Source organism: Hyaena hyaena, unplaced genomic scaffold (assembly GCF_003009895.1).
Source record: "Hyaena hyaena isolate Hyena2069 unplaced genomic scaffold, ASM300989v1 scaffold_50, whole genome shotgun sequence".
In the NCBI taxonomy this organism is placed as follows: domain Eukaryota; kingdom Metazoa; phylum Chordata; class Mammalia; order Carnivora; family Hyaenidae; genus Hyaena; species Hyaena hyaena.
In genome coordinates, this window is record NW_024080682.1 from 3,714,396 (window position 1) to 3,730,637 (window position 16,242).

At 63.1% G+C, this 16,242-nt stretch overlaps 2 protein-coding genes across 2 annotated transcripts; one reads left to right on the top strand and one right to left on the bottom strand.

The window, feature by feature from the left end:
- Positions 1-7,517: 7,517 nt before the first annotated feature.
- Positions 7,518-8,693, bottom strand: LOC120230915 (translation initiation factor IF-2-like). Its single transcript, XM_039230710.1, has 2 exons — positions 8,480-8,693; positions 7,518-8,383 (listed from the first exon to the last, which is right to left on the bottom strand). The coding sequence occupies exons 1-2, from the start codon at positions 8,691-8,693 to the stop codon at positions 7,518-7,520; spliced, it is 1,080 nt and encodes a 359-aa protein (XP_039086641.1).
- Positions 8,596-13,616, top strand: EN2 (engrailed homeobox 2). Its single transcript, XM_039230778.1, has 2 exons — positions 8,596-9,355; positions 12,653-13,616. Exons 1-2 carry the CDS (start codon positions 8,692-8,694, stop codon positions 12,967-12,969), a joined length of 981 nt encoding a protein of 326 aa, XP_039086709.1. The 5' UTR covers positions 8,596-8,691; the 3' UTR covers positions 12,970-13,616.
- Positions 13,617-16,242: the final 2,626 nt, after the last annotated feature.

The following is a 16,242-nucleotide window of genomic DNA, read 5'->3' on the forward strand; positions in this document are numbered from 1 at the left end:
GGGCACGCAGCTCCAGGCCGCGCCCCCGCGGCGAGCGCCACCCTTCCGCGGCGTGCGGCCGAGAGGCTTTGAAGTCGCGGCCTCCGCGCGCCCCGCGCCCCCGCGGTCCCGCCCCGCGCCGCGCGGAACCGCCGCGTCCGGGCCGCGCCTGCTTTGTGGCGGCGCGCTCGCTGCAGCGGCTCATTGGACCACGTCGGTGGGGCGACCGCGGCCCTCGGATCCGTGAGCTGCGGAGGGCTGGGCGGCTTCACACACCCGCGCCCCGGGCCACGCCTCTGCTCCCGCCGCGCCCTCGTCTCCCCGCGGGTGCCCGGGCCGCTCGAGCCTCCAACCCGGGAGCGGGGGGGGGGGGGGCTCCACCTCGAAGGAGGACCCCGAAGCTGAGAAGTCCGCCCCCAGGGATCCGGCTTCTGGCTCCTGGGCCCCCTCTGTCCAGCCCAGGGTCTCTCAACTGGGCCCGAGTCCCCTCCTCGCCCGAAGGCAGGAGCCCTGCTGGGGAGCGTCCCCTACTCTGAGCCTCAGGCGCGAGTGTAGACATCTCTGCCTCCCAGGCAGGGCCGGCGCCGGAGCCACAGCGCCCCCTCCCTCCCTCTCGGGGCGTGGCGGACACCTGGCGAGTCACGAGGAATCCCCCCGAAAACCCCGCCTGCCCCGGGCTTCTCCGCTCCCCCTGATGCTCAGGGGGAAGGGGACCTGCTCCGGGGCCTCCTGAGGGCCTCGCACTCGGAGATCCAACGAGGGACTCCCCCCTTCACCCGACCCCACGCAGCAGCGAGGTGGGGAGGGCCGTTTCGGTGGAGGTAGAGGAGCCGCGCCCCCAACTGAGGCTGCCACCCGTGGAAGGGAGAGCCCGGGTCACACTCGAGCGAGCAAAGGCCCGCGTCCCCGCCCGCCCCCGCGCGCACTGGGGGCCCCCGCCCCGCGCGCCCCCCGCCTGCCCGCGCGCGCACAGGGGCCCCCGCCCCGCGCGCCCGCTCCGCCAGCCGGGCGCACGGCGGGAAGACCCGGCGCGGGGCCTCCCACCCCTGCCGCCGCCGCCGCCGAGGCCCAGCCCCTGGGCGCAGAGACGCCTCCGGGCCCTTCCGGGGCGCGGCGGGGGCGCGGGCCCCTCCCCTCCACCGCTCGGCGGACCAGAGGGGGGCGGGGTGGGCGCGGGCGGACCTCCCGGGGTGTGGGGGTAGAGGGGGCCGCCCGCGCCCACCCCGCCCCGGAGCCCGCGAGTGCGAGGCGCCCAGGCTCCCGGAGAGGGCCCCCCCCCGCGCCTCGGCGCGGCCCGGCAGCGCTGCTTTCGGGCTCGCCCGGTTTTCTGTCCTCCAGGACCTGTTTCCACTGCGGAAGGGAGGCCCCCGCCCGGGGCCGAGGGCCTGCAAGCCCGCGCTCGGCCGGATCTCCAGCCCCGGGAGACGCCCGCCTCTGCGGGTCGTCGGGATCCTAACCCCACTCTGGTCTCCGACCGTGGAGAACGCCCCGAGCAGGTCCCGACCGACCGACCCCCGCCGGGTCTCACACTCGGCCTTCGAGGCGGAGCTGGTTGTGGCCGCTCTGCACGAGGAGCCGCTGAACTTGTATCTGCAAACAAGACAGAAAACCCACTTGTCACCCAGAGTGTGTCGTTTGTTTGGGGGAACCCGCGCTTGTCCCCCCGAGCGCGTGCGCCCGGCCTGGCACCGAGCCTCGCCCCGGCCGGCCCCCTCGGGCCGCGCGCCCCCCGGCGCGGCGCCCCCAACGCCTGTAGCCAGAGGCGGCGGCGCCGAGTGAGCCCGGGCAGTGCCAACGGAGAGCTGCTGTGGGCAGTTAATTAGAACAGCTCGCGTTTCCCGCTCCCGGTAGATGGGGAGGTGTAAATCCCGAGGAATTTAAGGGCATTAGCTACATGTGTGGGAAATTCTCCACGAAGCCGGTTTCGGCCCCCTCCACCGCCACCCCCAGCCCGTGCTGATCCTCCACATGGCACCGAGTCCGGCACTCGGCCCGCATCACAGAGGCTGTTGTGTCTTAAGGGATTAACTGACATGAGACACACAGAAAAACCTGGAAGTCCATAACGCGAAACACCGCACAAAGGGGCTGCCCGCGGGGGGAAGGGGGCAGTTTTGTTAGAGGAACTGAGGGGAGGGAAGCGTCTGGAAGGAGAAAGGATGTTTCTGCCGTGTGCCCTCGCTCTAAAGCCTTGGTCCAGGGCTTTCCCTGAGGAGGAGGGGAGGAGCCGGGATGTGGGGAGACAGGCTGGGGCAGACAGTGCGGGGGGGGGGGGGGGGGGGGGGGGGGGGGGGGCGGGCCTGAGGGTGTCCCCGGCGCTCAGAGCCCCGGGAAGAGCCCAGGGAAGGGCCCCAGGGCCTTGGCGAGCCCTCTCCCTGAGTTCCTAAGGCTGGCAGCTGTGCCCATCCTAGCTGCAGGTTCACCAGGCTGGTGCCTGAGCCTTTGCGCCCGTCAAGGGCAGCCACCCTTCCCACGAGTGCCCTTCATTCAGCGCTTGGCACAGGAACGTGCCAGGTTGGGAAGAACCCTCCCCACGCACACAACGTCCGTTTAAGAAGGTCCACCCATTAGACACTCAGGCTGAAGAGGTGGCCGACGTTGTGGAAGATCCTGGAATCGATCGACAATTCAGCCAAATATAGGGAATGTTTGAATTTAAATCACAAGGTAGTTTCACCCTCATATCCAACTCTACAGTCCTATTTGGTTAAAGGACAGAGAAATCAACTTGAACGTAGGTTTTAGAAAAGGCTTCCCTCCTCCAGGGAACCAGGATATGACTCTACTGAGCCCCTCCCGTGCGGCACTGCTCAGTCGTGGGTCTGAGACGGAAGGTGTAGATACTCTCCTCCCCGGCGGGAAATCCAGACTAAGGAGCCGTTTGTCTCAATAGCCGGGCTGGGTCCAGGGACGTGAGTTAAGCCTGAACTTCTAAAGTCCTGAAAACCTCTAGCTCCTCAAACATACTTCCCAGAACGGCGTAAAGTCAGCACACGTGAGTGCCTGCTATGCTGGCCTCTCGGTGATTACCTGTGGCTTTGGGGGAAAGGAAGAGAAGAAAAGAAACCTGCGCTCTGTGAGGTGAAGCAGGTGTTTGGGGAGGTTCCTTGGGAACATCTTGGTTTCCTTTCAAAGATCCAAAGGGAGGCAGTGGCCGGACACTTGAAGTTCTTGCGCTGTGTGTAAGTAATCATGAGATTGGAGAGGGGGGCCCATTTTCTCCACAGCCCCGTCACCCTTCGCTCTGTCTTCTGGCTCTGTCGTTGCTAAGCCAGCTCAAACTCAAAGTGCTGCTCTTCAACGTCCTTTGCCAAATCAACGTTACCTATTTTCCTCGGGATTCTTTGGATGCGTCACTTTCTTCTGAGAGGACGCTGTCTTTACAGTGGAGGCATTAGGTCATGGCACAGTCTCTGTGACACCCCCCCCCCCACTCTGTGCACACGTCCCTGCCGGACCCCAGAGCCTGTGGTCCGTCTGGAGCACCGGTGGGCCCGGCTTCTCGAGGGGTCCGGGTTTGACTGGGATTAGGAACAGCAGTGAAACAGTGAGAGCCGGGAAGGGGCCCTCCAGGGTGCAAAGTGATTCCCAAAGATTCCTGATCGCTTAAGGCAAGAGTCACCTGGCCCTGGAGAGAGTCAAGGGAGGGTGGGCGTGGGGCCAAGATGGAGGAGAGAGTTTGGGTGTGATTTCTCGAGCACAAGTACGGCCTGCCTACAGATCCCCCTCTGGAAGCTTCTGTTTTCAAGAGAAGCCAGGTTAGGGATGGCTTCCGCAAGGCAGTCTCCCAGCTCTGGGGATCGGCCCATCCTCCACACGTCTGTCTGGCCGTCCCAGGCTAGCGCTAAGTCTCCAAAAGAGGACCCTCCGTGTGGCCTGGACAGGAGGGCGGTCTCCAGGGGTGCCTACCCCGCATGGTGGCCCCTGACACGCAGGAGCTTGGCCAGAGCACAAGCCGCTCTTTCTCCGGCTCCCCCAGCAGAGCCCAGAAGGGCAAAGCCCGCTTGCTGCCCAAATGCCCTCCACCGCTGAGCCCACCTGGGCACGAGGCCCGCCCACCAGGCTCTCGCCGCACCTTCCAGCACCTCTGGGCGGCGGACAAGGAGAGGCGGGGGGCCTGGAGTCCGGGAGTGTAGGCACCTCTGCTCCCCACAGGCTGCAGCCTTCTCCCAGGCTGGCCGCTGGGGTGTTTCACCCCTTCCTCCCTGGGATCACCCAGCCGAGGCCCCAGACCCCGAGGTCCGGCCTCTACGACCCTGGGCCCCAGGGCACCTCGCTGGGTGTGTAGGCCAGTGCTTCCCTAGGAGCTGAGCATAGACATGCTCCCTCCCCGTCCCGCTTCCCCCCTACTCATCCCCGGCTCCCCGAGCCCCTTCCCTTCTGTACAGCCTTTGTCTGCAGGCCGGGGCAGGGCAGAAGGGCCAGGCTGGAGGCCCCTTCTCTCTGCTCGGCTCCGCCTCACTTCCCCGGGGCTGGGACCCAGCGCAGGGCCGGCCGCTCAGAGCCAGGCTCCCAGCCAGGGGCGCGGGGCTCCCCGGCCTGATTTTGTTGGGGGTGAAGTGTCGCTCTCTGGAATTGTGGGGTGGCTCTACCAGCCGAGGGGCAGGGACCCGGGGCGGCCCCCTTTTCCCCCCGAGTGTCCCCACGCCCACCTACCCAAGTGTGGGCAGTGAGGGGACAACGGAGCCGCCCGGGAAATGTCACCCTCCTCCAGCCTCCTTTTAAGAAAAAAAAAAAAGGTGAATCTGCAGCCAGGCACCCGACGCCCCCGGGCTCCTCTGCCCTCCGCAGCCCTGCAGGTGCTAGTAGTACTGCTAGTGTCGCCGAAATAAATCCGTGCGTCCAAAAGCGGTCTTTCCTTTTGACACGCTTCCAGGCCCCTCTTTGTGCAGATAGTCCCGGAAGTACGGATGCTCTTCTCCGAAAGCCGGTGGTTTGCTGAGGCTCTCCCATACCTGGGAGAGGAGGAACATTCGAGGCTCCTGGGCCGCGGCCTCGCCGTGTGCTAAGGAGAAACACATTCCGGGGGTGGTTCGGTGGTTCACTTGGTCGCGCAGCGGCCGAGAAACCGACCTTGAGCGCGGCCAAGGCGTCAGGGTCCGGCCAGAGGGGGGACGCGGCTCGCCGGGCGCAAGGCGTCGGCGACCCTGCAAGCGGCTGCGGAACTGACATCTCCGCGGCCGCTGGAGAATCCGACAAATGCCCACTTCCCCGCACCCCCAAAAAGCGCGGCCAGGGCAGTGTGCCCGGATTCTGCAGGAGGACCGGGCTGGGCCTCAAGCGCAGCACCGAAGCAGCTTGTTCGGATGTCCGTGTTGTAGGATTTAGAATTGCCTCCGCTTCCGCTGCTTCGGCCCAGACTCCCTCGTCCCCCAGGCCGGCCCTTCGGAAGCTGCTCCCTCTGCAGGGGTGCTCGGTAGGGCAACTATTGTCGTGTTCGGGTTGGCTTTGGGTGGCCTGATACTTTTTAATTCCTTCTCTCCACATTCCTTTCTTTTCGCCCGCCCCCCCCCCCTCCAGGGCCTCCTCTTCCTCTCTCTCCAAGCCTGTGAGTGGGGAGTCGGCCCTCTCCCTGCCCCCAGCCTGACCCCGCAGCCTGGAGACCTGTGGAGCACCCCCTGTGGCCATGACTCTGGGTCTGGGTGGCTGCAGAGACCCCAGCCCAAGCCCAGCACCGTGGGCTCCCTTCATGCTGAGGCAATCAGAGGCCAAGTTTCCCAAGAAATTAGAAAATATTTCTCAGGAGCCGGCCTAATTGATTTTTCACGGGACAGGTGGAGACGTTAACCTGGGAAGGCTCTGCAGGAAGCAAACCAGCCCCGGGCCTTCCCTCCACTCACTGGGGGCTCTGGAGACCCGAAGGGCTTGGGCATTGCCTGCCTGGTGACGATTAGGGTTCTCAGAGTTGCAGGAAATTTCCCCAAAAAACCATAAACATGTGTCGAAAGGGCGTCCCCACAAACCTCCGCGGCCCCATTTTCCTAGGGGCAGGCAGGCTGTGAGGTTTGATTTTTTGGAGACGCATGGAGGGTCCCTGGCAGGGACTGTCCCTGGCTGAGCGGGACAGTTTCGTTTCCTCCAATGGGAGGGACACGGAGGAGCTGTGTACCCCCACGTGAGCAGTGCCTTCCCCACCCTGAGTCTCACAGAAGATCGAGGAGCCTCTCCATCTGGCTCCAGAGCCTGCCCGCACTCAGTCCGCTCCGGGACTGAGTGACGGGGGCCAGCACCTTCCCCGGTCCCCCATCCAGGCGCCCCCTCCGAGGGTTCATTTCGCTGGGAGCAGACCCCTGTGACTGCGGCTCCTTGTCCCGCCCTGGCCTGCACCCCGGGGCCTGCAGCGGGTAGAGACCCGCCCGGACTGCGGGTGTGAGCAGGCAGAACCCAGCCAGGCTGGGGTGAAGCCTTCAACCCTCAAGGTGGTCCGGCGGTCACCGTCCTGGGGGGAGCTGCTTGCCCAGCCTGGCAGTGCGCCCCCCCCCGCAGCCCCAGGCCCAGAGCCACTCCGCCGTGGGTCTCAGCTGCCGAGCACCCCGAAGCCGAAGCCGCCTGGGCTGGCGTGAGCTAGGGCGCCGGCTCTTGATCCTCTCCTCTCCCCACCCCTCGTTCCAAGGAGAGTACTTGTACTGTGTCAGTGCTCCTGAACCCTCGGAGCCAAGCCGTCCTTTAGGCTGCTTCCCGACGTTTGCAAATTTCCATAAAAATGCATTTTAAATGGTCGACAGAGGAACAAGCACGGGGTTCGGTGGGGAGCGTGCAGCTGGGGGCAGGAGAGAAGGGCGGACAGGAAGCGAAGAGGAAACAAGTTCAAGTCGGACATTCTGACAGCAAGTGGAAAGGAAGTTTAGAAAGGAAGAGAGGAAGAGGCAACGGGGAGGAGCGGGGGAAACAAACCGGCCCCCAGGCCACCGCCCCTTGTTCACGGCCCCCCGCTCTCCTGAGGAACTACTTTAAAGGATTTTAAGACAAAGAAAATGAGGCGAATGGCCTGGTAGCCCCTCAGTGGGGGGCGGAGATGTGAGGGAGGAGGAAGGATGGTCTGAGAACTGGGGGGGGGGGGGGGGGCAGCTGATCTGGGGTGTTTTCTCTCCCAGCGGTTTTTAAGGTTCGGCCACGCCGTGGGCACGGCTGTCCCTTCCGAAACACTGGCTTCAGTTATAACCCGCCCAGCTCCCCACACGGAGCCCCACATCATATTCCCGCGCCCTGCGAGGTCTCCATGCATGTTTCATGAGGCCCGCGGTCCCCGGGTGGGATCCGACCGTATGCACGCGCCTCCCTGCTCGCGCACACGCACACACACGCACACTTACAATCAGTGTCTTACGGGAGGAGGGTCCTGCGCGCCAGCTCTGCGTTAAAGACGGGAATCTGCCGGGTTACCAAAGTCAAGTGTAAGTGACAATTTCCCCTCCGCCAGCCAGGAAAGGAGACCACAAAAGTCCCTTTGTATCTCGGCAGCTCATTTAATATTATTGATGCATTTTTGTGCAAGGAATTGTGGGATTTTTTTCCCCACGGTAAACAATATGGAAATGTTAAAAATAGCAGTCCTGCGGCGCGCGTCCGCCGCTGCTCGCCGGGGTGGCCCGGCGGGGCTTGTCGCGGGGTCCCGCGGGCCCCCGAACCGAGGGGCGGCCGGGAAGGCGCGAGCGGGAGCGCAGGGCACGCGGAGCGCGGGGACGCGGCCGCTTTAAGGGGGGGAGGGGCGGCGGCGGCGGGGGAGGGGCGGCGGGCGGTCCCGGTCGCCGAGCGGCCGCCGGCTCGTCACGTGGGCGCGCGGCGCCGCGGCCATTGGCCCGAGGCACGTGTCCAGGAGCCCGGCCCGCGACGTCACTCGAGGGGGCTCTGTTAAAAATAAGAACAAAAATCCAGAGTGAAAGTGTCTCAGGTCGCGCGAAGTGGCCTGGAAGCCGCCCGAGCCCGCGCCGAGGCCGAGGCGGCGAGGGCGCGCAGACGGCGAGGGAGCGCGGGCGGCCCAGCCCGGCCCCGGCCCCGGCCCGCGCCTCCCGCCGCTCACCCATGCGCCTCGGGCCGCGGGGCTCGGCGGGGCTCGGCGGGGGCGCGGCCGCACGCCGGTGGGGCGCCCGGGCCCGCGGCGGGGCGGCGGCCGAGCGCAGCGCGGGCCCGCGGGCCTCCATGTGCGCGCTGACCGCCGGCGCCCCGCACCCTCGAGGGCCGGCCGGGGCGCGCGGGCGGGGGCGGCCGGGCGGCGGCGGCGGCGGCGGCCCGAGCGGGCCCGGGCGGGCGTGAGCGCGGGGGAGCGCGCTGCCTGCATGCGCGCAGCTCCGGCCCCAGTCCCGGGCGGCCGCGGCGGCAGCGCGGGAGCCGGAGGCAGCCGGCCGCGGAGAGGAGCGCGCAGCCCGGGAGGAGCCCCCGGTGCCCGCCGGACCCCTGTGACTGTCTAGCGCCCCGGGGCGCCGCAGAGACGAGGACCCGACTCTCTCGAATCTCCCGGCGTCTGGGCGCGGGGGCGACTCTTGGTGTTTCCTAACTCAACTCGTGGATTGGAACGTGGCTCCGCTGCGAACGCGGCCGGTGACTCGCAGGACCCCGGCCCCGCCGCCGCCGCGCGCGCCCTCGGAGGACTCGGCGGGGTAGGGGCGCGAGCCGGCCGCCGGTGCCTCCGTGCGCACCACGGGCGGGCCGCGGGCTGATTGGAGCGGGGGGAGGGGTCCCCGGAGAACCAGTTTGGGATTTGTCGTGAACAGCATGGAGGAGAATGACCCCAAGCCCATCGAAGCGGCGGCGGCGGAGGGGCCGAGGCAGCCGGAATCCAGCCCCGGCGGCGGCTCCGGCGGCGGCAGCCCTGGCGACGCGGACACTGGCCGCCGGCGGGCCCTGGCGCTGCCCGCGGTCCTGCAGGCGCCGGGCAACCACCAGCACCCACACCGCATCACCAACTTCTTCATCGACAACATCCTGCGGCCCGAGTTCGGCCGCAGAAAGGACGCGGGGACGTGCTGTGCGGGCGCGGGCGGAGGAAGAGGCGGTGGAGCCGGCGGCGAAGGCGGCGCGGGCGGCGCGGACGGAGGCGGCGGCGGCGGCGCGGGCGGCGCCGAGCAGCTCCTGGGGTCGGGCCGGGAGGCCCGGCCGACCGCTCCCGGTGCGCCCGGGCCGCTGCCCGGCGGCGGAGACTCTCCGGGCGACGGGGAAGGCGGCTCCAAGGCGCTCTCGCTGCACGGCGGCGCCAAGAAAGGCGGCGACCCCGGGCCCCCCCTGGACGGGGCGCTCAAGGCCCGCGGCTTGGGCGGCGGCGACCTGTCGGTGAGCTCGGACTCGGACAGCTCGCAGGCCAGCGCCAACTTGGGCGCGCAGCCCATGCTGTGGCCGGCCTGGGTCTACTGCACGCGCTACTCCGACCGGCCGTCTTCAGGTGAGCGCGGCGCGCGGAGGCCCGCGGGGTTGCGGGGCGGCGCCGGCGCGGGAACTTCCCCAGGGGGAGAAGACTCCGGGACCCCCTCCCCCGTCCCCGACACACACAAAGACGCACACCCGGGGACAATGTGCTCGGCTGACGCCGGCCGGCAGGAGAGGGGGCGCGATCGATTCGCAGGCGGGTACAGATTTCTTAGAAACGCGGTGGAGACAGCACCGTTTCTCTCTCCCTCTCTCCCTGCCTCTCCTTCACTCGTTTTTGGGGCAACTCCTCGGAGTCCCACCCACCTCTCCCCCGGCTGGAGTTTATTGCGGAGGCTGGGGGTGGACGGAAGACTGGTCTAGAAGCTTGCACCCCTAATCCCTTCTCCGTCCTTCCCAACTCCGTCCATACCCGGGACCCATGCCCAGCCCACCCCAGACCTAGACTCACCCCACGACCCAGTTATCCCAGACGGAATGAGGGAAGGAAGAGCAAAGCCCCCGGCTCTTCCTTTGACCCTTAGGCCTGGGCTGAGGAGGGAGGAAGGGGACGGAGACAGAGGCGCCATTTGGGCACCTGGCGAGGGAGCTGAGCACCCACATCTGGATCTCTGCTTGGAGAAGGAGGGAGGCCTGCAGTCCCCCAAATAAAGGACCTTCTCCCAGAGCTTTCTGGGCGCAGCTCCCGGGCAGGAAAGCAGATTTCGGCGGGGTGGGGGGTGGGGGGAGAGTGAGGGGGTCCCCGGGTGTGTGCAGAGGTGCTGGGTGTATTTTTCATAGATCTGGATTTTTGTAAGCTGCATCCACGTCCTGGTGGAAATCCTCAGTTGCATGAAATGCTGCCTTCAGCTTGCAAATCGCCATTAGGACGGACTCCATTTGTCCCTGAGCCTGCAGCCCAGACAGGACCCCTCTAACCCCTAACTGTTTGCGGGGGCTGTTTACCCAGATCTCGGGCACAACCGAGTCACCCCTCGGCCGCTTTCCCGCAGAAATGTGTGTGTTTCTGATGAAACCCAAATTTCTCCGGCTGGATCTGAAATTTGCTCCATTGTTCTCGCCTCCCTCCTTTGTTAATATTTAATTAACATAGAGGCTCACAAAGCGGCCGGCGAGGAGTCTCGGCCGGCTTTGTGCAGCGGGGACGAGTCGCGGCGCCCCAGGCCCCGCCGGCCCGCGGGAGCCGCGCAGCCCTGCCGGGCCGTCGCCGGCTTTCCTGCACGAAAACGGAACAAAACGAACCCCCCCCCCCCCGCCAGGAGGTAACATTTGTGTTTCTTGGCCTCTTAGAAAGAGGCAACGCACAGAGTTTTTTTGCCGAGCTTTGGTTCCGGCTCTGCGACTCTTTAAGTGTTTACGTTTCGAAAGAAAATCGGCGAGAGAACGAGGCGTTCTGATTTTGGGGAGATTTCCAGCCCGCACGATGGTGTGTGTGTCTTTACGGGCCGGTTCGCGCGCAAGGGCCCCGGCACCGGAGGAGTTGGGGGGCGGGGAGCGGGCTTCCCCGGGGCGGTGGAGACGCGGCTCCCGGAGCTGCAGGCCGCGCGCGGCCCGAGCCGCCGCCGAGCCCCTCGCGGGCGCCCCCGCGGCCCCCGATCAAAGCCCGGCGGCCCAGCCGCAGCCGGCGCCCCCGGCGAGTGCGCGGCGGCCGCGGGGGGTGCGCGCGCGGGGCGCGGGGGTGAGTGCGGCTTTGCTCTACATTCTAGAAGGCCCGGCCGGGAGTTTGAGCCCCACGGCCCTTGGCGCCACTTCGGCCGCACCGCAGCGCCTCCGTCCGCGTTTGCCTCCCCGGGAGCGCACGCTGCGCCCTGGGTCCTCGGCGCCGCTGGCCCGGCCGCGCTCTCCACGTCCCGGGGCGGGTCGGTGCGGTCGGAGGCCTCCCGCCGCCGCGGCGCAGGGTGGGCGCGAGGGCGCAGGGCGAAGACCCGGGGCTCTGGCGGCTCGAGGGAGGCGGCAAGGGTCCAGCCTCCCGCGGCGGGTGTCTGGGAAGGGGCTGCGGCCGATGCCCCCCCGAAGTCGGTTCCCTTCACCCAGGAAGAAGCCATGCGTGCGGCCCGGACCCCCTCCCCCAGTGGCCTTTGCGGCCTCTTCCCTCAAAGACACCCTCGTGGGGCCGAACTTGTGGACAGAAACAAAAAGAAAGCGCTGGGCCCTGCCCCCTCCCTGCTCCCCTCGCCAGGGCCTTTTCGGATGGTCAGGTCCGGGAAACTTACACTGTCCCAGACCAACGTCAAGTGGGTGGGGAGGGGGTCCCAGTGGGAGGAGAAGCCTGAGCCCTCTGCAGGGAGTCCGCCGGGCTCCCCTGCAGCCTGCAGTGAGGAGGCCCCAGTCTGGGGGAGCAGGTCCTCTGCTCCTGGGGGACGGGGGGGGGGGGGGGGGGGGGGGGGGCTTCCAGGGGCTTCCCTGCCCAAGAAAGGATGCCTGTGCCCTTTCCCCTCCAGAAAGGAAACAATGAACTTGGGCCCACAGGGCCAGTTAGGGAAGGCAGAAAGGGGGCTAGGGTGGAGGCAGACGGGAGGCCGGGGGGGCTCCTGTTCCCCGGACTCCCGGTCCCCTGGCTTCTCTCACGGGCACCTGAGGGGCATCTTGTGGGAATCCCGTCACTGTTCCCTGGGCCCGCCCCCCCCCCAGCCCCTCTTCTTCACCTCCCTCTTGGGCCTGAGTCCACCCTGTGCTCACTCCTGGACAGAACCCCAGAGAAGGGTAGAAAAGGTCAGGCTAGGACGTTGGGGATTGTTGCTCTCCTGCGGAGTTTCCTTTTATCTGAAGACCTTTTTGTTTGTTTGTTTTTTGTTGTTTTTTTTAAAAGTTTTATTTAATTCTAGGAGAGAGAGAGAGAGACAGCGTGAGCGGGGGAGGGTCAGAGAGAGAGGGAGTCACAGACTGAAACAGGCTCCAGGCTCCGAGCTGGCAGCCAGCACAGAGCCCGACGCGGGGCTCGAACCCACAAACCGCGAGACCATGAGCCGCGCGAAAGTCGGACGCTTAACCGACTAAGCCACCCAGGCGCCCCACTTTTTGTTTGTTTTTAATTTTAAGTAAACTCTATGCCTCGTACGGGGCTCGAACTCAGGACCCGGAGATCAAGAGTCCCGTGTGCCCCTGACTGAGCCAGCCCGGCCGGCCTCGCCACGAAGGCCGCCCTTTACCCCCACTCACCCCGTCCATCTTTGTCGGCCTCTCTTCTGGCTTTGTGGGGGTGGGTCCCGGAGGCCGGGCGGGTGGAAGCCCCCCATCCCGGGCCGGGCCCTTTCTCCCCAGTCCCTGCGCCCCCCGCTCGCCCTGCGGCCGCCTCACCCTGCTCTCTGTCCAGGTCCCCGGTCTCGCAAACCAAAGAAGAAAAGCCCCCACAAGGAGGACAAGCGGCCGCGCACGGCCTTCACGGCCGAGCAGCTGCAGAGGCTCAAGGCCGAGTTCCAGACCAGCAGGTACCTGACGGAGCAGCGGCGCCAGAGCCTGGCGCAGGAGCTCAGCCTCAGCGAGTCGCAGATCAAGATCTGGTTCCAGAACAAGCGCGCCAAGATCAAGAAGGCCACGGGCAGCAAGAACACGCTGGCCGTGCACCTGATGGCGCAGGGCCTGTACAACCACTCGACCACCGCCAAGGAGGGCAAGTCGGACAGCGAGTAGGGCGGGCGGGCGCCGGTCCGGTCTCCGGCCGCGCGAAACAATGCAATAATGTAGAATCACAAAGGGCCAGTGTATAAAGGTGATACCAGCATTAATAGTGAAGATATCGTGTATTAGCTACGGTTCTGCAATATTCTATGTATATATAATTTACAGGTGGTGTAAAATCCAAAATATCTGACTATAAGATATTTTCTTGAGTTTTTCTGTGTTTATGAGATTATGCTAATTTTATGAGTTTGGTGATTTTTTTCGTTTTGTTTTTGTTTTCGTTTTGCGAAGGGGGGCTGCTTAGGGTTTCATCTTTTTTAATCCCCTAAGCTCCACTGTGGGACATTGGACACTTTTATTTTTTAATTTCAAAAAAAGAAAAGAAAAAGTAAAACAACTTGCTAAAGTCCAAAGATTTTTATTGCTGCATTTCACACGACTGTGAACCGAATAAATAGCTCCTACTTGGTCTATGAGTTCTGCCACTTTGTTTGTGTGGGCTTGGTGAGGACAGCAGGAGGGTGTGAACCCCCGGCCCCGGGCAGGGGGAGCACAGGCCCCCCCCCCCACCCCCGCAGGGCCAGGGGGCCGTTGGGGTCCTTGAGGAGTGGGCCCCTGGTGGTGGGCAGCCCAGGCCCCAGCCTCACCCCACCCAGCTCCCCTCCTTCTGCCTTCCCTCCCTTTCCCCGCCTCCTCCCCCTCCCCCTCCTCNTAGAGTCATGGGATCGAGCCCTGCATTGGGCTCCATGATGAGTGTGGAGCCTGCTTAAGATTCTCCCTCTCCCTCTCCCTCCCCTCCTCCCCCCCCTCCCCCCCTCCCCCCCCCCCCCCCCCCCCCCCCCCCCCCCCCTCCCCCTCCTCCCCCTCCTCTTCCTCCTCCTCCTCCTCCTCCTCCTCCTCCTCCTCGCCAAGGCCTGGCCAGCACCTCCATTTGTGCTTCAGTCTCCGTCTGTGTCGCTGTCCCCTATCCAGCCGCCCACTGCCAGAGCCAGCTCTTTCGCCTCCAGGCACCACTTCGGGGACCCCTGGCCCAGCCCGTGGCCAGAGGCCCCTCGTCCCTCCAGCCCCAGCGAGTCTCCTGCGGCTCCATCCGCCAACCCAGGCGCCCGGTGGGCCCCAGAAATGGCGGAGATCCGCTGCCCCTGGGCGCGCACAGGGCTCCCGAGGGAGTTGGTATTTTCTTCCTTTCTTTTTTTTTTTTTTGTGTTCTTCCTTTCCTTTTTTTTTTTTAAGTGGCTGCTTCTGCTAGCATTCTTTCAAGGTGCGTATGCGCGTGTGCGTATCTCTGCATTGCGAGGACACGCGCACACAAGCGGGCCTGTGTGAGTCCACTTTCAGAACACGTGGCTGGCTACCTTGACTTTTCAAGGAACTCAGAACCCTCCAGGATCTAGAGGAAGGAAGAAAAATGTGTAAATAATCATTTATCGCTTTTTGTCTTTCCTTGTTTTTTTTTTTTAATATACATTTTATTTTTTGAAGGTGTGGTACAGTGTAAATTAAATATATTCAATATATCCCCACCAAGTACATATATATAAACAAACACAGTATCTATATATATAACTCTGCACTGTCTCCTGTTTAGTGTATGGAAAAAGAATCGTGTCCAAATGTCATGTGCAGCCGGGATGGCCCCGGGGGCGCCGGGGGCTGAGCCACACCCACGGGACTGAGAGTGAGCTTCTCTCTTTGCCTTAAACCTCTCTACTTCCCTGCGATACTACTTTCACTTTGTACAGACTTGTGCAAACCTTTTTAAAAAGGAAACTATAAAAAGAAAACCTGTAATTTAAAATTCTGTGAATAACCATCTGCTGCTTAGGAAAACTCAATGAAATGATATGCCTTTTTAGCAGGAAGCGAAGTTTTTTGGTTGTTATTTTTTTATTTCATTTTTTTTTTAGTTTATAAAACATGTGCATTTTACAGTTCCGATATCAAATATTTATAATCTTATGAGAAATGAATGTTTCTATTTACACCTGTGGTTATCAGCATTGTGAACATTGCCCCCTTGCATTTTTTGTGTGTTTCGATTCTTGAAAGTTACATTAAATAAAAAAAAACAAAACTGCTTTATTGTAAAACATTGGATGTCCAAGGTGGAATGAAGAGTCTTTCTAAGCGTGTTTCTAAGTCCAGCCCAAGTGCCCTGGGCAACGTCCCCGTCGGCTGCTCCTGGCCTTGGGCTTAGTCGAGAGCAGGGTGCACAAGCGTATCTTTGTAGCCAGAGGTACAATTTTTTTTTTTTAAACAATGGAGCCGCTTTGAATATCTCCTGTGTGAGCGAGCACAGAACCACCAAAGTCATTTGAATACATTGAATAATTGTTGAAAATCCTACAGAATGCAACAGGCCTCTTTGCCTTCCCTGCTGTTCTGAGGGACAGAGGTGCCCCTCCCCCCGTCCCGTGGGGAGGGCTCTCCTCCCGTATGTTTTCTTGATTTTACTCCCGCCCACCACCCCAGCAAAGGACAAGGACAATGTCTCACAACAGACAGATGCGGGGAAAGGACCAGAAGTATCCGTCCGGGGTAGTGTTTTCGGGGGCCTGACGGCCAGGGCAGCGCCTCGCCAGTCCAACTGATCTAGGTCCGAACTTCTGTGGCTCGCAGAAGATTCTTCTCCCAATAAAAGACGCTCAGGGACTAGTGAGAATCCTCCGTTGCCAGAGGAGACGGGTTAGGCGTTTTAGGTTGCACCTCGGCTTCCCAAGCGGAAGCCGGCCTCCGGGCAGGAGAGTGGCTCCTCCCCGCCCCGGGATTTGCAAAGACTTCTGAGTGAGAGAGAGGTTGGGGGTCTCACCACAGAAGCTCTGGAGCCCTAGCTGCCTCGTCCCAGGAGTGCCCCAGGGTCGTCACCAATGGGGCCCCATCACGCAGGCCGTTGAGAGTGGCTCCCTCCTCCCGCTGCACAGTTCAGAGGATTCTTCAGACCAAAAACGAAACAAAACACGGGCACAACTTCTGTTACTTGATTGGCCTCTCTCTCTTTTTAATAAAAAGACAGTACAGCAACATTAAGCAGCCATTCTTGTTTTTTAATTTATTCACAGATCATAACATTGTTGAGGGGCAATGTACAGTTTTGTAAGGTAATGAGTTCCCCGTCCTCAGAAGAATGCAAGCAAACATCAAGCCTGCAGTGGCACGAGGAGCTATTCCTTTTTGTCTCTGATAGGAGATTGCACTGAATGAACCCCCAGACGCTCGAAATGCTGAGATTCTGGTTTTGCTCCGATATTTATTCCTTTTTTTAATTCAGCATGCCATCTAAGT